At 38.9% G+C, this 26,682-nt stretch overlaps 1 protein-coding gene across 1 annotated transcript in view; it reads right to left on the bottom strand.

Annotated features, from left to right (window-relative positions):
- grin2aa (glutamate receptor, ionotropic, N-methyl D-aspartate 2A, a) overlaps window positions 1-26,682 on the bottom strand; it is a 381,703-nt gene that overhangs the window by 81,719 nt on the left and 273,302 nt on the right. Inside the window, exon 5 of the mRNA XM_055152940.1 lies at window positions 26,465-26,579. Coding sequence (XP_055008915.1) covers window positions 26,465-26,579 — 115 coding nt within the window. The remainder of the gene's footprint in view (window positions 1-26,464; window positions 26,580-26,682) is intronic.

The following is a 26,682-nucleotide window of genomic DNA, read 5'->3' as shown; positions in this document are numbered from 1 at the left end:
TAGAGAATTTGCAGGTTTAAAACAATAAAAAAAGAACTTCTTCATTTTAAAGAGTTTGCAAGAGTCCAAAGTTATTCCTAAGTTTTCTACCACTTTCCTATAGCATCACAGTTTCTAAGCGCACAGTTTTTCTTTTTATGATTTTTTAATACCTATACTATTGTTGTATAATAGTTGTTGTTCAGCACTTTGGTAAGCGTTGGCGGTTTTAAATGTGCTTTCTAAATAAACTTAATTCGATTTGATCAACAACTTGCATTCTAAAGCGGCACTTTTTTAGTCACGGACGATAAAAAATGCTTTAGAATTAGAAGCCGACGGCACAATACGTGAAAAACAAAAGCCTTAAGGTAAATTTCTGATTCAAGGGTGAGCGATGCTGAAAAAAAAAACAGCTCATAATGTGGTATTTTTAATTCTCACAATGACAATAATCAAAACATATTTTTGCAATCCATCCAAACAAAAACAACAACAACAAAAAAAACTGTACTTGAATGAAAGCTTTATTTTTTGTGCTACATTTCACCCACTTTGAGATTTGATTTAGAATGGTCCCTGAACGATCCTTGAATGGTCCTTGGTCCAGTGAAAACCGCTTTTTGGTCCAGTTATTCAGGCCTGTATTGGTTCTGGCTCATACCTGGTTTAGTATTTATAAAGCAAAACATTTTGGGCTGATGTTTGATGAAAGGGTTTTAGAGCAAATGAGAATCAACGACGCAGTAGATTTCCAAGAAACAGAGTCCAGAAAATAGCTCATTTCAAATTCGAACAGAGCACGGCTATTTTTGAACACAATCAATCTGGTAATGCAGCTAATATGAAGACGTGCCAGCGGCGGTGTACAAAACTGAACGACTGAACTGAAGAGTCTATTACAGGTTGGTAGTACTCAGAGTTTTAAGAAAACCACATTTTTATTTATACTTAAAGGGCCCGTATTACTATATTCTGTGATATAATCTAGTTTCCGTTAATAAAGAGTTCCTCAAACATGTGTGAATAAAACAAAACACAACTCTAGGTATGTCTTTGATGAGGTACCGTTATCACATGACTTAAAGCTCACAAGAGTTAATTTTGTGTGAGATAGATCCTTAAAATTACTTTAACTTCTTTTACCTTACCTTCAGATATGAGTTTTTCCACAAATTTCTCTTCTTTATAAGTACAAAAATCTGTCATATATTTAATGATTAGTTAGATTACATTTTTAATACATTTCACATCTAAAGTGTTATGTAATACCCAACTAATACTGAGGTTACGTTTACACTGAAACAAATCACTGTTTCACCATATTGGAAAAGATCTGCGTCCAGACACATTGTTTCTGTGTCCACAATCAAAGCCTTCCCTATCCACACAGTAACGCGAAACCGCCTGAAACGCTAGTCACATGACTAGGCTGGCGTCACAACGTCACGTGGGCAGTAAAAACAAGGAAATGGACCGTGTCTGAAGTTGTAGTAGCAGATTTCGAGCCGAGGAAGCTGGCAAGTGTCTTTTCTACTCGCAAGTAGTTCTGGCTACACTGTTTCCCATTTGTCTATGGTTTGTTTAAACTGTTTTCCACAACAGCGTCACATGACCAATGTCACGAACCCAGCGAATCAGGAAGGCGCAAGTCACAGTGACGTGATCCAATAACATTTACATTACATTACATTTGATTATTTATTTCGGTCACAGGTATATTTTGACATTAATTCACAGACAGTCATATTTAACATAAGGACAGCAACTAGAGCTCCTACATCAGTGTATCAGCGTTTTCAAGCGTCCACACAGTGCTGGATCAGATCTGGACTGTCGGCACCAGTTCGTTCCGTCTCTGGAGCCATTTTCCATCGGATAAGTGTGGACGAACACTGCATCAGCAACGAAAACTACTCGAATACGTACTAGTGTGGATAGGGCCTGAGTATATGGGTCACTACTTTGTACTTCTGCTTGAGCAATAATATTATGTTTACACAAATTTTGTCTATTACCCATTGTTATGTCTTAGTACGACTTAATGGTCTTCTACCCATTTTTTCCCGCACATTTGAACAATATGTGTCTTGTCCCTGATATACTGCACGTCTCGGGGTAAAAAAAAAAAAAAAAACATTGCCCGCTGTGTGTTGTTTGCATCTCATTAGAAATCATTTTATTGTTTGACGATTAGGAGGTACATGTTAGGATGTTTGTTGTTCTTAGCTTTACCGCTCTGGTCTCTGAAAGTTGTGAAAAGTGCTTATAAACTAATCACGGAGAATAATTAGGATGCCCAAAATGCATAAGGTGAGGAATGACTTTGGAACACTGCAAACTGTTTAAAATGAAGTAGTTTTTCAGACAGTAAAAATCAGGTACAGCTCCTTTAAAGATAATGACGCTACATTTTGAATTTACTGCATTAGACATAATACAAGAGAACATCGAAGTTGGACCAAGCAATTCAACAAAAGTACTTATTATCTTGCTTTATCATACTCTCAGACCTCTCTCAGATCTTCACATATAATTACACTATTCGAAACCCTATTACAGGCCACAAAAGGACCCCAGGAGTAATGGCGTATTTTGAATCCGATTGAGTTTTGTGCAGATGCTTGGTGCTGTACAAAGCCCTGATTGACAACTATAATGAAGAGGCGCTGTCAGGAGTCGGGGGGAGGCAAATCTGGAGAGCGGTGGGGAGTCCTCTGTCATCTGCATAGCGCTACACACCAGCTGTCTCGGTGTGGAATTGTGTTGTTTTACGCACAAATAAAATGATGTAGATTAAATGGTGGTGTTATTTTAGGCTGGGGTATTTTCAGTTGTATGGACGCTAGAAGGCAGACACCAGATTAATGAAATGTCACTGTACGATGTAATGACATAGCTTATAAATACAAATTGGATACAGTCATTTTGTCTTGGAACTGTAGCAAAGGGTTATGGTCTATGTAGTTCTCTGGTTTATATTCTATTCCAGTGTAATACTAGTCTGATTCATCAGCCAGTTTCACTTTGTGGAAACCGTCTGACCTCACAGCATTAGCATTCATTCGCTCGACGGTAGGCGGGTGCTTTTTTTTACTTAATCAATCACTGCTAAATCCTCTAGGAAGAAGGGCAATAACGCCTTTCCCCTTGATCAAATTCACCAAATATTCTCTTTAAATCCTGGATCTCGGGAATCGTTGCCAACACAAAATGTATGTGTTCGTCTTCATCCATCTCGACCGCTTTGTTTACTGTTGTGCTGTACCACAAAAGGGACCCAGACAGGCGCTTAAGTTTAACATCATGGCTTCACAGCTCTTCACTGATTGGCCAGAGCGAGGTCTACAACTTCTGGGGTTCTTGCAAACAATCTAGTGTATTCCGATTCCTGACCTAGTCTCTGGAGAGAAATGAAATTGAGCGGCGGCACTAGGTGGCACCAGCCTGGCTAGTATAACACACAAAATGCATGTTAAATCCAGGGACTTGACATTTAATTTAAAGGTGGACGATGTAACTTTTCTGGAGGAGGGTACACTTACTTGTCTCCATGGATGACTGTGTAATCTCTCAGTTTTCCAGGTAGGATCCATAGCAAGAATTTTTACTTTGCTATTTGTCTCCACGGAGATGTTGGTCGACATATCGGGCTGATATTTGCACTTTTTAGCAATATTTAGTTTTGTACAACTTGCTGCCTAAAAAGTACATATAAAGTTTATTTGAAGACTTTAGTGCAAAAAGATAACTGCACAAAACGTGACTGCACAGCTCTCGTCTTATCGGTTTGCAGTAAAATATCCCGAGTTTGTAATAAATGTCCATAACAGAATTTGCAGAAAATAATGAAAACTGGCCTCACAATCCTACCCAAAAATATTGGCAGAACTTATCGACCATTGGTTACTGGAGTGTTGTATGGCAATAAACATACAAGTATTTATCTCCATGGAAATGCCACCAGGCCAACAAGTAACAAGTAACATTCGTGCAGAGGCAAGTCCGCTCACAGTAAAAATGCAGGTGTTTTAAGGTATTGGTTGAGCAATAAAGCACCTATAATTAAATAAACATAAGGTAAAACCATACTGCCATACTGTGGAACATTCCAGAATTATTTATTTATTACCTCCGCCAAGGAGGTTATGTTTTTGCCGGCGTTTGTCTGTTTGTTCGTTTGTCTCTTAGCAACATAACTCAAAAAGTTAAGGACCGATTTTGATGAAATTTTCAGGATTTGTTGGAAATGTGAAAAGGAAGAACTGATTTCATTTTGGGGGTGATCCGGAAGAAATCCTGGATTCTGGATCACTTTGAAATTTTAGTTAACATTGTGGTAAATGGGGCCAAAAAATGTTGTTTTCTCAATATATCTCGGTTAATTATTGACCAAACCCCATGAAATTTGACTCAGGGATGGACAATGGGATCCTCTTTCATATTCCAAAGGCTGATCCGGATCTGATCCAGAAGACTGATTTTATCGCAATTTATATAAAAAATGGGGTAGTCCTTGGCGGAGGTCTGCGCTCTCTGAGTGCTTTTCTAGTTTCCAATTTTTTTTAACATTTTAAAACGTGGTATTCTCCCTCTGTATTTCAAATCTGTCATTTCTAATCTTTCCTATAAAGTAATCAGACTGACAATACGGCCAAAACATATGCATGATTTTCGCCAACAGCATAATGCATACGGCTCCCATAGCATAAAAAATTCAAGTGGTGTGGCGGTGCGTTCAATGACAGCAGATTAAAAACATGCACATCGACACACAGCAAAAGGCTCACACAGGAATATATGTGTTCTGAATAGCAACACATGGAAAAATACAGCTTGATAGCCCTGGCGAGTATTAATAATTCAGATGGTTTTCAGCATGGGTGCCTATAGACCTCTGCTACCTACTTACCAGCTAGCTACACCTGTCTACGCTGTATGCACCTATTTCTGTGCTATTTATGCATTTTTGAATGGGACACAGAAAGGCTTTGCTCCTCGGTTAATATTTAATGTTACAGAGGCCGGAAAACAGCGCTGGCACTTCACTTCATCCATTTCAAACCACCATTTTTGTTCTTGCTCAACATTCAAATGCACCGGGAAACATAAAAGCTTCGGCGGGTAAGTTTTTACCGTGTGGACATACACTTGGCGTCTGGCGTTGACACAAATTGGAGCAGGTAAGAAGCCCGATTTCTTGCTGAGCGTAAAAGAAAGGGGAAATGAAAGATTTACATGTACCTCTTTGACCTTACTAACTATAGCGATAAAAATGCGGTGTGAAAAATATCACCAAAACAAGGTCGTCTGGCGAAAGTGAGGAGAAGGACTTTGCTGAGTGTGATGGCTTCAAGTAAATCAGAAAGAAAATGGTGTCACAAGTTCTTCCAATATATCTTGGGGTCAGCAATGGGGTCAGACAGGGGAGGATTTTGTCCCCAGTTTTATTGAATATGTATCTAGATGAATTATCAACAAAGCTTAAACATGTAAAACTGGTTGTGTAGCTTGAAATCTTGTTGTGAATCATTCAATATATGCAGATTACTTTGTCGTTTTTAGTCTGAGCACTACTAGTCTCTAGCAGCTACTCAACATCTGTTCAGCTTACGGTGTGGAGCACGAGATACATATACCGTATTTTCCGCACTATTAGGAACTCTGGATTATAAGACACACTGTCATTAAATGGTCTATTTTCTAACTTTTTTCACAAATAAACTGCACTGGACTTTAAACGAAACACAACAGTTGGATGGGTCAGTGGTAGAGGTAAGATCTTAAGACCGAGCCCAAGCCCGACTCCAATATGTGGAGACACCGGTATGGCTGCCGTTTCAAAAGATACATGTTTATTGTTTTGTATTGTCACTGTCCTTGTCTGTTTGAAAAGAGAAATTGAAATAAAATTAAATATAGATCCTATATTACGCAAATTTGACTTGTGTGAGCTTTAAGCCTTGTCAGAATGTTGTTACTTCCTCAAAAACATACCTGGAGTTGTGTTTTGTTACATTCACATGTCTGAGTAATCCATCATTATTAGTCTGTCTACATCGTCAAAGCTCAATATGCTCTGTTCCACCTTGTGACATCATGAAGTGATAGTTTAATCACTTCTGTCTTTACTTTTAGTTCAGTAGTGCTTGGTTGAAATTATCTAAATGATTCTATCGAAGGTGTATGGAGTTTAAAAACACAGCGGAGCACTTCCTGTATTACTAAAAGAACTAAAACGTGCGCCTAAATGTACGAATGAAACAAAACTCAACTCCACTTATGTTTTTGATGAGGAAATAACATTATAACATAGAGCAGAAATAGCAAATTATGGGCTCTTTAAATTTATGAAGTAGTCACGTAATAAAAAACTGTAATTAAATAAGTTTTATGCTTTAATGTGGAATATTACAGGCAAAGCAATAAAATCTGCATATAGCGAATCCTCATAAAAGATGATGAATCATGTATCTCAAAAGAACATTTTACAGAAATCGCAAATTGGTCCTATTACAACATGTAGCTCAAAAATATGACTTTTTCAAAACATAAGGTTAGAAATCTAAAATGAGTTTTGTTACAGACTACACATCCTGCCACTATGGGCTAATCTGAACCGCATGTTTTTAGAGATAAGGCAAAAAAGTGCCTAAAGAAAAACTGACCCAGATATTAGGACAACGCGCAAAAGCACTAAAAGTCCGCGTTTCATCCGGGAACTTAACTTTAACTTAACCTTCTTGCTGTGGGGTGCGAATCTTAACCACCCCACCACGATGTCGCAAGATTACAGCAGGTGAAATCCATGTAACCACACGTGCTTTTCCCCGGGTTGTGCCTGGGTTAAGTCATTACCAGACAAGCCCAGAGGAAAGCAAGCCAGAATTAGCATTTTAATTGTTTTGCTTTGAGTACTCCGCTATCCTGTGACTGGGATTAGACCCTTTTCTCCGCTACAGTCAACAGCTCCCATCTCCGCCATCACTCCAGCTCTCCGCCGAGGTACGGGACCGAGCTACCCATTCCAGTGTGTCACCTCCAGTCTCCGGGGAACACAGGAATTTGTCTATCTCTCTTACCCCAGCTGCTTTGCATTTCACAATCCAGTGAGTTCGACTAGCGCGCGCATACAGAAGTACACGCCGATATGTACAGTATAAGCACAGAGGTCCGGACGTGAAAATGGGATCCGTAATAGCGAAATGAAGGCAAGGATTTGTGCATAATACAAGGGCTGTAGGACTAGAAAATAAATTGCGAAATGTATTGAAGAGATTGCTGAGGGCTTTTTTATCTCGCCGGAATAGGTGCCACTTTGTACTGAGGTAAAGTAGTTTTATAAGTCGTTCTGAGGAGCAAAGAATTGACAGTGTCCCCCAGTTTTTCCAATCAAGAGCGCAGTTTGTGGCCGTATAGTTTTCATCAAGCTCAATTATGAAGCAGTGTGAGTTCTGCCGTCTGACTGATGATAGATAATGAAATTAACTAAGATGCTACTTTAATAATCCTATGAAGATGTGTACTATTTTACTGCAGACAGAGAGTGAATTAAATGTTTTGCTCCTGGGACTAAAATGCATGTTGTTGTTTTTTTTTAATTGCCTGACACTTTACGCAGCCACTTTAATTAATGCTATTATTGTTGTCTTAAAGAAACACGGTTTGGTATTGCTTTGCTAGGAATGTTCCACTGTACGGCATTAAACTTATTTATCTCCAAGCAGAGGGCACCAGGATCTGTGATAAGTTGTGTAAGTAAGAACACATACCAAATGAAGCAATCACAGCAAGTTGCCAATCCTTCACCAAAAAAAAAAAAAAAAAAAAAAAGTTACACAATTCACCTTTAAATTGTGTTAATCTGTCCTGGTTTGATGTGCAGTTTTACTCCTCAAGGACGTAGGTTTGCATAGGGATGGTGGGACGTGTCACAACCAATATTTGGGGAAGACAAAATAGTCCCGACCAATATTTGCCATTTTATTTTAATAAACAAAAATAAAAATGTATTCTGATATTTTTTCCAAACTTAAAAGTATTAATTTAACACGTTTTAGTTCACATTTTGTTTGGGCTGACACGGGACATATTTATGGATGTAAACCGTGATATGAAGTGCGTAATCGGGTGCATTGTCAGCTGTAGTCCATTTAGTCAGTGTACCTAAGAGGTCAGTGTCAACTTGAGACAGAGACGTGAGAAGTATGATATGACACAGACTTGTCGCTATTTCATTGGCTGCAACAGACTTTGAAAAAAACTCTTCAGAAGGAACTTACTTGGCTTCATCTTCAATTAAACTTGCCTTATAATGTGTCTTTTTGCGGAAAAAGAGCGACTATCACCACAAGTGCACCTCAAAAACTGAGCTCTACTCGTGCACTGTTAGCAGCCCGACTCTATTGACAAATGTTTGGACATTACCTCACAAATATCTCATGACCAACAAGCAAAGGGAAATCCACTACAAACTTTTACATCGCTGTCATCTGGTAAAGCAACCTACATCTAAGTACAAGTCACCTGTCTGATGGTTTCATGGGGGGGTTGGCTGATAATGTCCCCACCAAAGCTGAGACCAAACCTACGGCCCTTGTTACTCCTAATGTAGACTTGAACTGATCCTGTTTTGGTTCTGGTTTAGTCCTGCTCTAGTCAAGTGAGAGCACAACCTGAATTTCTTTAGAAACTACCAAAAATATTAAAAGCTGGTTAGATTTTAGAGATTCTGTCAGGTTTTCACCATTGCACTACCTACAATACGAAAAATGTCGAAGTTAATACAATAGTAGATTTCAATACTGTTACATCCCTCATGTTCAACGCAGATACCCTTTAAACCATTTCGACCCATTTTTGATAAAATGTCAGACTAAAAGACACTATTCAAACTGAATCTCTTTCTGAATCTTTTGGAGCACAGACAAATGGTTGGGCTCTTTGTGAAGCTGAGGCAGCTTTGGCCTCTGCTGTCTGATCTGCTCAAACTGGGAACAAGCTCTACACAGAGGAAAGTCAGATGTAAAATTCTGAATTATTTGGGGGTAAATATAAAAATATGTATAGCTGGTGTCCCTGGGGATGATCTGGTAGACAGCAGATTGGATATTTGCTGGGTGTTCTCAATTCCCTTGTCAAAATGTCAAAGCTGAAGCATATTTCGCTAAAAATTAGATTTGGAGACGTGTAATTAGACAAAAAACAAAAACAAAAAACAAAAAAATGCCCAGACAGAATTAATATGAAAGTCCTATCAAATGTTTGTGTGTGTGTGTGTGTTTGGAGTGTAAACTGGTCCAGATTTTACTCTGGTTGATTTGACTAAAAATAAGTGGGCTACAGATTTCCATTAATGTTTCACGTTTCACTCATGTCCATGAGATTGATAGTTCCCTTTTAATCAGAACAAACCAGGATTTTAAGGCCCTGTATTATGCAAAATTGACTCTTGTGATCTTTAATGCATGTTAAAATGTTATTCTTTCCTCAAAAAAGTACCCAGAGCTTATGTTTTGTTTCATTTAAAAATGTTTGACTAATCCTTCATTATTTGTCTGTCCACATCTCCAAAGCTGCAAATGCTCTGTCCCGCCTTGTGATGTCAGTAGTTGTAGTTTTCAAGTTAACAGCTACATTTTGTTTGGTATAGATTGGAAATTCCAGAAATGAAATCATCCAAATGATTTTAATGAAGGTGTATGGAGTTTAAAAACACAAATGGAGCACTTCTTGCAATACCACATGACATCACAAGGTGTAACTCAGTCTAAATATGCAGGGTTTGTGTGTTATACATGTGTGAATGAAACAAAACACAACTCCAGTATGTTTCTGAAGAGCAAACATTATAATACAGATCAGAAAATAGTATAATATTGGCCCTTTAACTAAAAGTACCACGCATGGTCCCACGGAAATTAAACCTCAACATTATCAGCTTGCAACTAACACAAAGCTTTAAAAATTCCACACACACACACACAAAAAAAAGGTTCTTCAGTACGTCAGGGGTGCCCTATTGCCCCCGTCTTATTCATCTCTCCTCTCACTTTCTTTGTAATTAAACTGAAAGAGGTGATGAAGACTGGGGAGCACAGAGCACACAGCACACCCCTATCCTCTGCTAAACTCCAGATATCGCACAGGCACACACAGCAATTTGTGCGGGGCAGCGAGGGCCAGCAGGAGGTTACGGAGATAGGGCCCGTGGGATTAGCGCATTATAACATCCTACAGACCCGGCCATCCGATCGCATCACCATCCTCCGACAGATTAAGTGCCACTTGGCGAAGAGATGACACTTCTGGCCCCCGAGAACTGCCTTTCCCTGCGCTATGGTTTTTACTTCACCAAAAATACTCCTTCAGCGAATACTTTGGACACTTTGGACACTATCTGCTATTATGAATAAAAACAGGGCAATAGGGCAGCCTTGGCGTACCCACAGACAATTCACAAAGCGTTATGATAGTTACAAGATGATAAAGTTGGGTTATGTAGCTGCTTGGACACTTGTCAAATCATAGCTTGTCAAAGTGATATTTTCACTGCGTAACTTTTCAGGTTGGGGGTCTGTCACCGTGAAGATGCCATTGCTTTGCCTGTAATGTTCCACAATATCATATTAAACTTGTATACGATGCAATTATTGAATTATGGGCGTTGTCATTGCTCAAAAACACCTCTGAAAACATGCATTCTGATGTGAGTGTGGTCACTTTTCCACAGACCACACCTGTAAATTGGACTGGTGGCGTCTTCTGCTTGTCTCTACGGATATTGATAAGTTTAATGCCATATTTTGGAACATTGCAGGCAAAGCAATAGACTCTCAAATCCAATCCAAATTCACTTTATTCCTAGAGCATATTTGACAAACAAAGCAGTTTCCAAAAAATCAAAAAATTAAGGCCACAAAAGGTAAATTGGACATACCAGTCCCAAAACAATAAAACCAATAAAAGCAAATACAAGTAAAAACCATAAAATCATAAAATAGCAGTAAATAGTAAAAGAAATAAAAGAACGCAAAGGACAATACAAGTCATGTGGTCTTAAAAGCCAGAGAATAAAAGTGGGTTTGAAGACGAGACTTAAGACACTCCTCCACTGTGGGGGGTGTTCGGACTTGGGGGGTTAGAGTGTTCCAGAGTTTGGGGCTAGCCACAGAAGACCCGGTCCCCCCTGGTTTTAAGTCTCATTTTAGGCACCATGAGCTGGAGTTGGCCCTCGGACCTCAGAGCGCGCACGGGGGAGTAAATCTGGATGAGATTCGAGATGTACTGTTAGGCCAGTCCATTCAAAGCTTTAAAAACAAACAATAAAATCTTAAAATCAACTCTAAAATGAACTGGAAGCGAGTCCATGGTGAGAAAAAGAAGTTACATTGTGTACCTTAAATGTTTACTTAAAGGTCCACTATGTAAGTTTTCTGGAGGATGGTCCACCACCTGCTTATCTCCACAGATATGTCACTGTGTTGCCTGGTATGATATTGCACCTGTCTTTATCCATGAAGATAAGCAGGTGACAGGTTCCAGTTCAAGTTTGTGGAGAGGCAACTCTGCTGACAGTAAAAATGTGTGTTTTTGAAGGTATTATTTAGCTGATAAAACACCTATAATTAAGTGAATGCAAGATAAAGCAATGGCATCTGCGTGAAGAGCGTCTGGCAAACACTCTAAACTATGCAAAAAGTTGCAAAGTTTAAATTAATATTGCATCACTGTCATAAGCAAACGCAATACTGATAAAAAACAAAATATATAACAGTATCAGACAGAATTATACAGATACAAACACGCCAAGATTTCCCTCTCCTCAGACACATCCAACAGCTCGTTCACTGTAATCCAACATCAGCGTCTTAAAGTTGGAAATGTTACAGTGGTTTTTCACAGCACGACGTTTGCAGGTTCTATTTCTGGGCCATGTGGGGTTTTCACTGAGGAGTTTGCATACTCTCCCTGTTTCTGGGTTAACTTATAACTAGTGTCGTAGTACTTGAGACTGGTCTTGGTCTAAACACTGGCCTCGAGACAGTTTTTTGCGGTCTTGGTCTTGTCTCAGACTTGACCACGTTTGGACTCAGTTTTGAAGCCGCTTGGACTCGGTCTTGTCCAGGTCTTAAAGGCGCTTGGACTCGGCCTTGTCTCAGTCTCAAGATCTGATACAAGTACAGTGGAACTAGATTTAAAAAAAAAACATTGATACATATGTGCCGAAATAACTGTAAAATACAAAGAAATGTCGAAAATTACAAAGATTGGCCTGAATTTGGTCTCGATGGACTGCGGTATCGGTCTTGTTTCAGTCTTAGCCTTAAAAAGTCTTGGCCTGGTCTCTTTCTCGACCCTCAGAAGTCTTGGTCTTGTTCTGGTCTCTGGAACCCTGTGATCTCGGACCGGTCTTGGTCTCGATTAGTGCGGTCTTGACTACAATACTACATTACTATCTTCCAGCTTGGTACTCTTAAGAAAAGATTAAATTACCAATACATTTTATTACATTGTTTTTGGTATATTTTCATTTTCTTAGAGGTGCACTATGTACATTTTTGGTTGGGGGGGTCCATCACTTGCTTGTTTTTATGGATATGTCATGTGTCTGTCTGGAATGTTCCACAGTATGACATTAAACAGCTTTACCTTACATTTATTCAATTACAGATGGTTTTATTGCTTAAAAATAAATAGAAAAACAGACATTCTGACTGGGAGCGGGGTTGCTTCTCCACAGATCTGACCTGTAACTTGGTCTGGTTTGGTCTCCATGAAGATAGAAAGGTTTAATGCCATAGTGTGAAACATTCCAGACAACGGCAATAACATCTCCATGAAGAAAGAAAGCCCATATATTGATATATCTGTGACAGCAACTTCAATCAACAATCATTTACACTGTAAAAATACAGAATAAGAAATGGGTCAAATGCCAAGAACACATTTTCTTCGGGGGGGCAACATGGTCTTCAGTAGCTTTTTGGAAACACGTACGACTTTCAAACAAAGCGAGCTCTGCAGTTGTTGGAGTTTGGGTAACCTGGCACGAAAACAAACAATAGCACTGAGGCTGGGGGGAGCTCTGTCAGTGTCGTGTGCAAAGGTACCCAGTATGTAGCTGTAAACACATAGACTGTGAAATTGATCAGTAGCTTTCCGCTGTGCTGCAGAGACGGCGCCAAAGCGAACACGTAATTGTGAACTCTTTCTCTCCATCTCTCTCTCTCTCCTCCCATCTCTCTCTTTCTCTCGTTCTCTCTGTGTGCGCGGTGCAGCTGTCCCACCCATGCGCCAAAATCAGCCTTGAAAAAAAAACTAGACAGACAAAGATCGGCTTCCAGGATGATCAAGAGATAAAAATTCAGTAACTGCTCTAAAACGCGGTGATGAACTAAAAAGATAAAACGCCGTCTCCGTTGGGCTGAGAGTGGAGGACAGGAAAGGAGAACGGCGAGCAGTGTTTTACAGAAACAGACGAGGTTGGGTTGGAAACGGTGTTAATTTATACAAGACATTTTAATTACGTTTTAGTCAGGATTTAATCAAATAATTCTTGATAGTTTTTGTGTGCCATGACATGTTAGTTGACTAAATATGGACATTTTAGCCAACCAGAATATATATATGCTTTTCAACTATGATAAATTTGCCTAGGATCCAGAATACACACAATATTTTACAAAGAGATGAGTCTGGTCACTGATTAATCCTCTGAGTTCAGATGGGGGTTTGATTGACAGGTGGATTAGCCAATCAGAGACCGACATTGTTCATCTATATCAAAACAAATACAGGTATTTGTGGGGAAAAAAGAAAGGAGAAAAATTTCACAGGGGACTGAAGAAATATTGTAGATTTCTGTGGAATCAATGTTTGTTCAAAACGATGGGTGACCAATCAGATTCTTTGTTTCTCATGCATCATAGAAATAAACAAATCTGATTGGACGATTGTGTTTGGGCCTGACTCGAAGTGTGGCAGAGTTAGTGGTGACCAGACTGGGTTTTTGGATTGAAAAATGAAACTTGGACCTGTCTCCCCTTTTTCCTTTCATACGTGTATGCTTATTTTTTATTGTATGACAAAAAAATATTGTACTTTAAAAGGTGCATTGTGTAACTTTCCTGGTGGAGGGTCTGTCAAATGCTTTTCTTCATGGTATAGTATAGTATTAAACCTTTCTATCTTCATGGAGACCAAACCAGACCAAGTTACAGGTCAGATCTGTGGAGAGGCGACCCCACTCACAGTCAAAATACTTGCTTTTCTAGATATTTTTGAGATAAAAAAACACCTGTAATTCAATAAATTTAAGTTAGAGCTGTTTAATGTCATACTTTGGAACATTCCTTTCTGATTCATCAGCCGGTTTCACTTCATGGAAACCATCTGACCTCGCAGCATTAGGATTCGTTCGCTCGACGATAGACAGGTACTTTTTTACCAATCGCTACTATTTGGTGGTGGCGTATGTAATGTGCCAAATCCCGTAGGAAGAAGGGCAATAACGTCTTTCCCCTTGATAAAATTCACCAAATATTGTCTTTGTTCCCGCTTTAAATCCTCGATCTCGGGAATCGTTGCCAACACCAAATGTCTGTCTTCGTCTACATCCATCTCGACTGCTTTGTTTACTGTTGTGCTGCACCACAAAAGGGACCCAGACAGGAGCTTGAGTTTGACGTCATGGCTTCACATCTCTTCGCTGATTGGCTGGTGCGCGGTCTACAACCTCCGGGGTAGTGTAGTCCGATTCCTGACTTAGACGCTGGAGAGAAATGAAACTGAGCGGAGCGAATATTCCAGGCAGAGCAATGACCTATCCATAGAAACAAGCACATGACGGACCAAAAAAAGTTACATAGTGCACCTTTCAGTCTTCGTTTTAGCTCACAAAAATGCAACACCAACAAAAACTACGGCAAAATAAACCATTTTAGTCAACAAAACTAACACCAGCTGGGAAAAAAACACACCAACACTTGAGAAACCAGAGCAGGAATTGAGAGCGAGAGAGCGAAGTACCACTGCAAGTATGTGTTCCCTACAGGTGTTGGGTAACATCTGTTGGAGGTGGTTGGGGAGATTTACAGTGGCTCTTTTTGAATGAGTCTCACTTGTTTGGATTGGCTGAGCGCAGGGTCTCGGGGCTGGCAGGAGCACAGATGGTAGACGGGCAGTGTGGTTCATTTATGTGGACAAATAGAAGTGGGCCGCCCTGTCATGGGGTGCTGATTTAGGGCCATGCGCTCGGGCCGTCCAGGGAGAGCAGATTGGAGCATGATGGCGCATAAAAAGTGAAAGCGCCAGAGATTTGACTTTGGAACAGTTGAACGCAAGGGGGAAGTGGGAAGTTATGTTTACTCGAGTACAGGGGTAACTTTCTTATATAATTGAACTTTTCTGAGTGGTTTTCAGACACCATAGGAGCACGATGGCACATAAAAAGTCAAAACGCCAGAGATTTGACTTTGGAATAGTTGAACACACTGGGGAAGATGGTAATTATATTTACTGAACTTTTTTTATATATATAACTGCACTTTTCTGAAGTTTTCAGACACCCGTGGAGCATCAGGACGCATAAAAAGTCAAAACGCCAGAGATTTGACTTTGGAACAGTTGAACCCAAGAGGGAAATAGGTACGTTTACTGAGGTAACTTTTTATAAAATTGTACTTTTCTTAGTAATTTTTAGATCCCATATTTGTACTGCAGTACTCTTGCTTGAGTAAATGTTTTGGTTAGTCTCCCAACTAGGGATGGGCATGATTAATCGATTAATCGATAATTGATCATTAAGAATTTAATCGATTACATTAAATTTTAATCGACAAACCGAATGTAGGTTGCTGTGCGTAGCGTGACCAAACAGGGGTCCGTACATGTGTCTCTCTGCACTCAGAAGGAGCGAGCAAACACAAACAGTAGGTCAGTCTGCAGCGTACCGAAGCACAAATGTGTATTTAACGATGATTTATACAAGAAATTCCACGCTTTCCGTTGCGTTCGGGACAAGTGTGAGTCCATGTGCACAGTGTACAAAGCAGCACATATGTTTCGGTGTCCAGTGGGAAAAAGCTTTACCAGGTGAGAGTCGCGCAATGTCAATGACGAGTCCCCACCTCCCTCCCCCCGTACGGTGTCCTGGTTTTGACAAACGCAAATCTGGCCACACTAACCTGTATTCACCTGAATCGTGTCTTTTAATCCTACAGAAATTGACCGCATCAGCGACACAAGAGCTGTAGTTTTATCTTCGCTGAGTTTATGCAAATTAGCGATGCGGTTTTAAGTTTAGTTTCTGTGAGAGTTGAACAAAACTGAATTAAACACATTATAATGTCAAACGGATTGATGTGGCTCTAGAGTCGTTACGGTTTATATGTCGTAAAGTTGAATTTTTTTATGCAGATTAGTAGTGCAGATAGTAATAATAATGATGATCATTTTAATATAAAAACGTTAATGATTAATCGATAATCGATTGTTAATTCTTCCGACGATCGATTAAGAAAATTTAATCGAATGCCCATCCCTACTCCCAACTATAAGTCTACTAGTGACGAAAGCTTTGTTTTGAAAATATTAAATTAACTTTTTTTAAACATATTTTGCACCATTACTTACAGTTCTTCTACAGCACTTACAGTTTTAAAAAAGGATTGCAACTTTTGTTTGTTTTGTTTGAGAACCAAAAAAACAAGTTAAAGCATAAATAAATGGTAAATTATATCCAGTGCATTTGCATTCATTTGAACATTTTAACCTCTTATCTGAGAACACAGATAGGTCAAGTGGATATTTATTATAAAAATCGTATACAGTTATTTTAATGACATTAGCTCCTGATCGGTTCGTGTCAGACACATGACCTACACTACCCAGGCTGGTGCCACCCAGTGCCTCCGCTCAATTCAATTTCCCTCCAGAGACTACGTCAGGAATCAGAATAAACTAGACAGTTTGCAAGAACCGTGGAAGTTGTAGACCGCGCACCGGCCAATCAGTGAAGAGCTGTGAAGCCATGACGTCAAACTAAAGCGCCTGTCTGGGTCCCATTTGTGGTACAGCACAACAGTAAACAAAGCGGTCGAGATGGATGTAGATGAAGACAGACATTCTGCGTTGGCAATGATTCCCAAGATCGATCATTTGGTGAATTTTATCAAGGGGAAAGACGTTATTGCCCTTCTTCCTACAGGATTTGGCGCATTACATACATCACAACCAAACAGCAGCGATTGGTTAAATTAAAAAGTACCCGCCTACTGTCGAGCGAACGAATCCTAATACAATACGAATACGAAGTGAAACCGACTAGACCTACACACCATCAGTGGTCTTATTGGTTCTACGCCTAATGTCAAGAAATGTCATCTTCTGCATAAAACCTGCATAAACTGCTCAAATATAAGCATCCTAATCTGAACAGTCAGATGTGGTGCAGACATTTATACCATAACAAATGACATCATACAAAAGTAAAGCTGTAGTAGTTTCCTCAAATATTTTTAACTCTTACTTGTGTAATTTCTTAGAGTACCACTTTGTATTTATATCGTTTTGAAGTAACTCAGTTGGGTACAGTAAGTTTCAAAGGCTATCCTTGCAATAAACTATCGCAACTCCCTCTAATTCTTGATATGTCCTTGTTTAAAACGACTTTTCAAATGACTGTGAACATACTTACACTTTTTTATGGCGCACTGAAGATGAAATTCGAAGCATTCTGACTTGTGACTGTACCCCTTTGCGTAATAAAAGCCTTATTTACTGATCCCAACCAGGTCCTAGTGCCTCCCCCGCTGAGAACCTGGAGTTAGCATCCACTTCACAAAATCATTATTACACACAGACAGCATGGGAGTCGTGCTTGGGAGAACCACAATATGCACCCACACTGGGAGAAGCCGACTACCGCTGCACCTGTGTTCCCAGTTTTGGAGTGTCTAAATCCAGGCACTATTTTCTCTGGAGGATTCACATTTTTATTTATTTTTGCACAAACACGCTCCCCGTTCGCGCCGAGGCCGAGTGGGAGAGCGGGAATCAGTTGGCCCGATGTAATTCCCTGTGACAGAAGTGACAGATAGTGTTTTATGACTGAGTGAGTCTCTCCACGCTATTACGGACTCATTCTCCCATAATGCAACGTGCCACAGTGAGAACGGACCTGAGCCTTATTTGGCGTTTGCTTTTAACACTTACTTAGGCTTTTTCTAACCTCAACCTTATAAGTTAGTAATGTAAATTCACGTATGGATGTTTGTAAAAGAGGATTTGACAGGTGGCGGGAAATGCTGTTCATGCAATAATGTGTATAAACATGTGAATGTATAGAAAAAAGGTTAAAAGAAAGTAGAATTTAAATTTGAAGTCCTGTAAATGATGATATTATTGTATTTTCATTCAAAAATCTTACATTATTGGCTTGTATCTGACTTTTTTGCTTTGTTTTTTTTTTCTTACAACCATTGTAAAAGGTGAATAGATACATTATTGATTTTGTATTTAAGTATTTATTTTGGGCAAGTAGAGATTTACATTCTTATACTATGGAACATATAACATAAGTGAATTCATAATAGAAATGAAAATAACTACAACAACAACAACAACAAAAAAATGCCCTAAAAGGAGTGGGAAGAAGACAACTTATTTAATTCCATTGGTCTGTAATTGAAAGTGTAAAATGTATTTTATTGGCTTGTGTCTGACTTTTCTGGTTGGATATTTTTCAACTTACAACAAAAACAGAACATCTGCTATATAAAAATTATTGTTTCACACTTTTAATAACTAGTTTTTGTGGCTGAAATATTGTATACACACTGTCAGTCAAAAGTTTGGACACACGATCTTATTCAGTGTTTTCTTTTCTTTATTTTTACTACTTTCCACATTTGATATACAATATGGGTGTAACGATATCCAAGTCTCACGATACGATATCATCAGAGTACGATATTTATTGTGATATCGTGGGAAAGCTCACGATATGGTGGGCAGTCTCACGATTAGGGATGTAACAATATCCAAATCTCTCAGTCCAATATTTTCATGATATAAATCTCACGGTACGATATGTATTGCATTATTTTGTGGAGGCTCACAAAACTGTGAATATGCTACTTTTTCCTCTTAAAATACCTTGACAAGACTTAATCCAAAGAACTAAGACTTAAAAGTGCTTAGAACTGTTATTTCTTCTTGTAGTCTGCACTGAAATGGAGCAAAGGATCATGGTCTATGTAGTTCCCTCTGTCTTTTTTTTTTAGCTATTGCTGCACGATAACTCTTAATTTAAGCAAAGAGACTTGTAATTCGATATATTGTGATGGTCCACGATATTATTGTGAGAACTTTGACGATACGATATCACGATATTTCAGTTATTGTTACATTTCTAATATTGAAATAAATCAAATATATGAAGTAAGGTGTGGGAAGCAAAGAAAAAGTAATACTATACTAAGTGTTTGACAAAGCTGAGGGCTACTTTGAGGAGTTATTTACCTTTTTCCAGTTTGATTCCGTACATCTCACTTCATATATTTGATGCCTTCTGTATGTATATCAAATGCTGAAAGTAGTACAAATAAATAAAAAAAAAACTCCAAAAACTTTTGACTGGTGGTGTATTTAATATGAATTCCAAATCCTCCTCCTTTATTAGCTCATATCTGACTTTCTGCTTTCACTTGTTTAAATACTAGAAAAAACTTAAACTAGAACTATTTCAGTTAAAGATTTTTGTCAGTTTTGTCAGTTTTTGCACTTGTATTTCTTTTCTGAGTGTGAATGAAGACCACATAACACTGCATAAGCACATTTTTTTCCCACTCACATCTGAAGCTGTGGTTGGTGTCAATAGTAAGGCCTGAAAGAGTAAACAAAAGTGTGGAGAGGAGCACTGACCCCTGACCACCTCAATAACCAGGAGCTTACATTTTCATTATGTGTGGTTTGAGGTGCCTTCACTGACCACGGCGGCAGAAACCGCTCCGATAAGACAAAGAAAATCCAACTGGTAATTGTAGCAGTGGGTGGAATACTGCTGTTGTCTGGATCCTGATGCTTGGTTGAATATTTATTTGTGAAAATGCAAAACGTAATGGATTTCAAGGCATTATTTATACCAAAAATAAAATAAGGCAACAAACAACAACAAAACTAGTGCCTGGTGAACATATATAGATGTGGTGATATTGATTATTCCATATTACATTTTTTTTAACTTGTTTATTGTTATTAATAATTTGTTGTTATTGATAAATGTGCACACATTTTTAAATAAAAACTAAATGACAGCAATCTATATGCTGACAAAGACTTGAAAGGGCAGAATGGAAGATTTTCCTTCGGAATTTCAGAAGCACGGTCGATCTGTGTCCACATTAGAGCATGGAGACGCAACCGAAGTCCAACAGGGTTCGGACGAATATTTAGAACTTATGTCTGGGCTCGGGTTGGACTCAAACACATCAGGGCGTCAGCTGTTTCCTGTCTACAATAAAACAACTCAACTCACTTAAAGAAACAATAAGAGGAGGAGATAGACTGAAAAAACTTACAGAGAGGGTCCTACTGGATCTACACTCTCAAAGCCACCAAGTTTCCAGGACTCAATGAAGAGCTAGATTTCTCCCCCTCCTTTAAAACCACCAGCTTTAAATGTATAATCAATTCCTGTTGTACATCTTTGTCTCCATGAAACTAGTCCTCCAATATATCATACAAATTATAGTTATATCTGTAGCACTTTTACATTTTTTCACTATAGTTTTATATTTTTTATACTACGTATCTTTCTGTGTAATGGTTGCTGGGATTTGTACTATCTATATCTTGTATTATATTTGAACTTAAATAGCTTGTAACTAAAATCTGTTCAGCCTACATGTCCCATCATGCACCAGGGGAATGAGGACCAGCCCACTGTGAACATGTGATCTACACCTATGACTTTAAATCTGCACTGTGATAACCATCTGGAGTTTGCCCTGACGAAGGCCGAAGGGCTGAAACACGTTGGTGTGATTTTAACTTTATCTGCCATGTGGTATTAAAGGCTTTTAATTATTTTGTACTTTTTGAGTGCCTCAGTTTTTTCTACTTTGTATTTGAGACTGGTCCCTACACTGAAGAGCACCAAAAGGGCAATTCTGCTCATTTTTTGGATAACCAAGTAGCACTCCTGCCCCCAAAGTTCTGCAAAGTAAAACAACTCAAGAGTAAAACAACTCACTCTGAGACTCTTAACTGTTCAAAAGATCAGAGCGCTGCACTTCTAGTTTAGATACAAGTCAAAACTTTATTATTATTATTTGTGCAATGTGGTGCAATACTTCAGACACGTGATTTTTAAAGCATAAAAGATTGGAGATAAAGTCCACAGGAAGTAGAGTCACTATCGCTAATCTGCAGCTTCACCTCAATCCGTGCGCTGTGACGACGTAAACAGACAAACGTGAGGAACTACTCTCGCCTTTTTACTTTTAACACTTCAAACTCGATCAATAACAAGGTTTTGTGGACTTGATGTCATTATTTTCAGAGGACAATTTATATGGATAATGTGGATGAGATGCTGCACTTTAAATTTAACATCTTTACGAGAGGTGAGTAATAAAGCCTTCTCATTATTTTCGCTGTATCCCGAGTTTGTATTTTGCGTCTCTGTGTCCGTTAGAGACCACACAAGCAATATCCTACACGTGTCATTAGTAGCTCTCTGAAAATAGTGTGATTTTAATTGTGTTTAATTGTGTCGGTTTCGGGTATAGATCTCTTTATGCCTGTCGGCCTTGGGTTGGATTCAATCATCGCTCTGTCGGACAGCTCGATCCACACTCTAGTCCCCATATGTGAGGTAGATATGTTTAAATCATAATATAGCTTTTATCGATAACAAATGTAACGTTGATTTAATCTTAAATACAATGATTTTTAAGTCAGCTGTCCAATCAGAAAGCAGAACGAACCTCACACGAGTCTCTTATTTGGGTTGCCTTTTTTATCTTGAACAAGTTTCAATTTCATACTGAAAAGGAACTTGCATGTGTTCCCTTAGGCACTGGTAACTCAGGTTCAGTTGTCAATCAGATCACCTCAACATCTTTTTTTTATAAAATTTCAAACAATTTGTAGAAAAATCTTTCCACAGAAAAAACAGCCATTCCCACAACCTCTTTCCTCTTGCGTTATCCAAACTTTCTATCAGCCTCTCTACTTTTGACTATGAGCTACGGCTACATTAAACTGAAGGTATTTAAGGCGGAGAGAGACAGCCAGCACTCCGTATAAAGATGCATGGTGCTCATTTAAAGTCCATTACGAGGAGAAAACTGTGGCTGGCTGGATGACCATTGGTTAGAGCCGTTCCCTCGCATTAAACAGCTGGAAATCCATAGTCTTGTCTCTAAATGAGCCCATAGATCAATAAGGCTTCGTCAGATGAGACTCGGAAGAATCGTCAATAACGGCGTTTGTTGCTGCCTGGTGTCACAATTATCAGTGGCCAGTTGTCCGTCAGGTTATAAATAGTCTCTTGTTAAATGTAAACTCCAAGTAAGTAGCGTATGGATATTAAACATTGATTTTGCTTCATTGGGATTGTAAATTGTTGCCATGTTTTTCTTGTATTGATTGATGGAGTTGCCAGTTAGTAAAACCGCTTAAAAGAAAAATCAATCTTTACTTTTAGGATTCAGTTCGTAATGTCGCAACTAGACACTCGATGGTTTAACAGCTTATATTCAGGTTTGTGAGTAGAAGACCTGATTGTATTTTATTTTATTTATTCAATATTTTACCAGGTAAGTCAGCTGAGAACACCTTTTTATTTACAATGACGACCTGGCCAAGAGGCAGTGTACAACAAAAGCACAAACAGAAAACTTCTTGGGTTCTTTTTAAAGACAATACAGTAAAGTGTATTTATATTGTTGACATGTTTCGGCTGCTCGCTGCAAACCATCTTCAGAACTGTCCTTGGTGTTGGTGTTGACGTGTATATCAGCTGTTGTTACTTCCTGTAGGTGTGGTCAGACCTGATGGACCTGCAGGTCGCTCAGACTGACCACGCCTCCCGTCAACCCGGTGTTCTCTGGAGGAGGGTGTCCCAGGTGTGTGAAAGGAGGAACGCGCCGTCATCACGGTTAACGCTGTCCGTGCCTCGTTTCCTGATTTCAATGGCCTCCTTGATCCAGCGTTTGAACTTGTTGTTTTCTGATCCAATTTGGAGAACATCGGGCGACGGGAGGCGTGGTCAGTCTGAGCGACCTGCCAGGTCCATCAGGTCTGACCACGCCTACAGGAAGTAACATCAGCTGATATACGACACGTCACCACCAACACCGGGGACAGTTCTGAAGATGGTTTGCAGCAGCAGCCGAAACATGTCAACAAGGTAAATACACTTTACTGTATTGTCTTTAAAAAGAACCCAAGAAGTTAAAGTACATAAGAAGACAAAATGAACATCTTTGGCTTCACAAACAGAAAACACTCACACGTCAACTCTAACATGAAACAATGAATAGAGATATAAGACAGTGAAACATTTGCAGATTAATGATATAAAAGTGTTAAAAATATGTGCAATTATCCTGTAAAATACTCTGGATGGAGTTTTTAAAAGTCAACAGAGGTAAAAACGAACTAAGTGAAGGTGTTTCTGGTCACTTGCTGCAGAAAACTGAAATAAGGAACGGCCCAAAACTGTGCGGGGTTTAAGAACGACCAGGGTTATGTGTCCGTTGGAGCGCAGTGTGTGTCTGGAGCTGTGGATGTGCAGTAGTGAGCTGAAGTAGGATGGAGTTTTACCAATTAAACATTTATAAACGAACAGTAACCAGTGAGTTTGTCTGCAGGTGTGGAGAGAGGGCCACTTCACCAGAGAGTAAAGTGTACAATGATGGGTGGTGAATGATAAACACCTGTGACAAAGCGGACGGCTGCGTGATAAATCACATCGAGCTTATGGAGCAGTGTTTTTGATGCAGATCTGTAAACTAGGTCTACATGGTCAATGATCAGGAGGACTGTAGTTTTGACCAAAAGCTCTTTTGCGGGGCGTGTGAAACTGTTTTGATGTCGATATAAGAAATGATGGTGTCAATCAGTCAGTCTACCCCAGGGCAGCTGTGGCTACAGAAGAAGTTAACCATGACTGTTATGGCCCCAGGTTTCTAGTTCTTTGACTTGTTTTGTGTGTGTGTGTTTTAATTTTTCTTGTTCCCATGGCTCCCTGCTGTGACAGCCCTGGTCCCTGATTGGTGGAGCACTTCTACACCAGGCCAGTCATGCCTCACCTCCAGCCTCCTCCCCCTATTTAAGAAGATTCTCCACAGCCGTTCTGGGCTGCTGAATCCGTGTATCATTCGTTCATTCGTTTTTCAATATAAAACCAAAAATAAGAAAATAAAAAAATAACAGTTTTCTTCATTATTTGTCTCCAAAACCACAATGAAAAAACGGGTCACGATTTGTTTTTTCACTTTTCGATTTTGTGTTTCAATGAATAATGGAAAAAACTGATAACGGACGTTTCCCGTTCCAGTGACTTAAACTGTGATGATGGATGGAAAACAGGAAAAGGTCGTTATCTGTTTTTTTTCATTATTCCTTTTAATTTTATTCAATTTTTTCATTTTGTTATTGGACACTAATACTGAAGAAAACTGTTTTTTTTTTTTACATTTTTGGTTTTATATTGAAAAACAAATGAACAAATGATACATGGATTCCGCTGGCCTTTGTGGTCGGTCTGACATTTTGTGTGTGTCTGTGTCAGTCACTCATTTTTGCACTAGTACATGTCTGACTTTGTTTGTGTTGAGACACTTGTTTAGTTTAGTTCTGTTTTGTGCCTTTTGTTTAGTCACTTGATTCTGTTTGTGGGTTTATGTGGTTTTACTTTGGGGCACTTGTGATTTAGTTTTGTTGCGGGTCCCTTAGTTTCTGTATAATCGTTTCTGTATAGACACAAAACTCGTTATATGTTAATCCTGTTATTTTATTTCTTAGTTTAGGTCAGGGGTTTCCAACCTTTTGCATCCAGTGAGCTACCTTTATGAAACAAAAATGCTGCAGAGCTACTCATTTTAGCGGTCACAAGAAATTTAATGTATATAAGAGGGCAGGCCTTAGATTTGTACAGTTTGCCTATAAAACATGACACCATTATCCATTTATTAGTGTTCTGAGTTCAAAATAACACATTAGCAGTAGTAATTCATTACATTTGAGTTATTCAGAACAATATATGATTCAGAAATCCTTTGGTGAGCTACTTATAACAGGGTGGAGAGCTACTGGCAGCTCCAGAGCTACAGGTTGGAGACACCTGGTTTACGTTATTTTCTGTACATATTTTAGCCTGTTTTGTTAAGTTACCCTTCAACATTCCTGTTAATTAAACATTACTTAATTTATTTCATTCTCCACCTTGGTTTTGTTTGTTACTTCCCAGACCCTAGCGAGCTGGGTCGTAACAAAGCCCAAGTGTGGTGTGAGTGAATAATGCAATGTAAGTGATGTCGAGAATCTTGAAATGGTGCTAATTAAATTAATGCTGCTTTTCTTAGTATTACAAACCAGACCAAAACTGCATAAGCAATCTTAAAAATATCTGACCACACAATTTTGGTTGCCCTTCACCTTAAGTATTTCTTAAAGGTCGGTACCAGATTTTTACCGTCTTAAAAATGTGAAAATCAAATAGTTAAGTTTAAATTGTTTGCAGGTCTACGCCTACTGATGAGTTTATAAGCACTTTTCACAACAGTATTGATAACAACGACTAGCATGCTAACAGCGCACCAGCTTTACATGCAGACACACATCAGTCTCATTTTAATCTTAAGTGCTGCTTTAACAATGCATCTGTACTGCGGCAAAACAAAATGTACTTTATTACGTGAAAACAATTCAGTACTCAATTCAGCCTCTTTAAAGTTGTAAATTTCCCTAATCTGCACTTAAATAAAAAAAAAAAAAGCAACAAAATCAGTAGACTGTGCTATTAAAACACCACACACACAGTTAAGTAATGAAAAAAGTTGTGTTTAGTTCCAGAAAGAGGCACAGCTGCTAACGGCAAAGCTTAATATATACTGACAACCCTTTTTTGTAAGGACGTTTCATTGCTCTAAACCGTCCTTGAAATCTTAAAATAGCAATTCTGTCTTTGGTCCCGTGTTACGCAAAATTCATTCTCGATGTCGTGTTAGAAAGTTGTTACCTCGTCAGAAACATACCTGTCCGTCTACATCTCCAAAGCTCAAAACGCTCTGTTCTTGTGATGTCAGTTCCAGGGCTAAATGATCCAAATGATTCTAGTGAAGGTGTTTCCAGAGCTCAGTCTAAATATGCAGCGTTTGTGTGTTACAGGTCTGTTTGTGATGAGGAAACAACATTATAACAGCTCAGAAAATAGACTAATATGGACATTTTAATCCAGTAAAGTTCCTACCTTCTCCCACTCTCTCTCCTTGTTGAGCACGATGACCACCAGCTTGGGGTTTTCTTGGTACCCGTCCTCCGTGAATGACAAGTCTCTACCATCCCACGTCACGTTCATCATGTACCTATGAGAAAAAGGAAATTGAAATAGATTAGAATGAGAAAAATCCATGTAATAACATCATAAAATATTCAGACTTTTGTAGAGTGATATTTGATTCTCATAGA

Source organism: Boleophthalmus pectinirostris, unplaced genomic scaffold (genome assembly GCF_026225935.1).
Source record: "Boleophthalmus pectinirostris isolate CB_2022bp ecotype Guang Dong unplaced genomic scaffold, ASM2622593v1 HiC_scaffold_17, whole genome shotgun sequence".
Classification (NCBI taxonomy): domain Eukaryota; kingdom Metazoa; phylum Chordata; class Actinopteri; order Gobiiformes; family Gobiidae; genus Boleophthalmus; species Boleophthalmus pectinirostris.
This window is presented reverse-complemented; position numbering and strand designations above follow the sequence as displayed.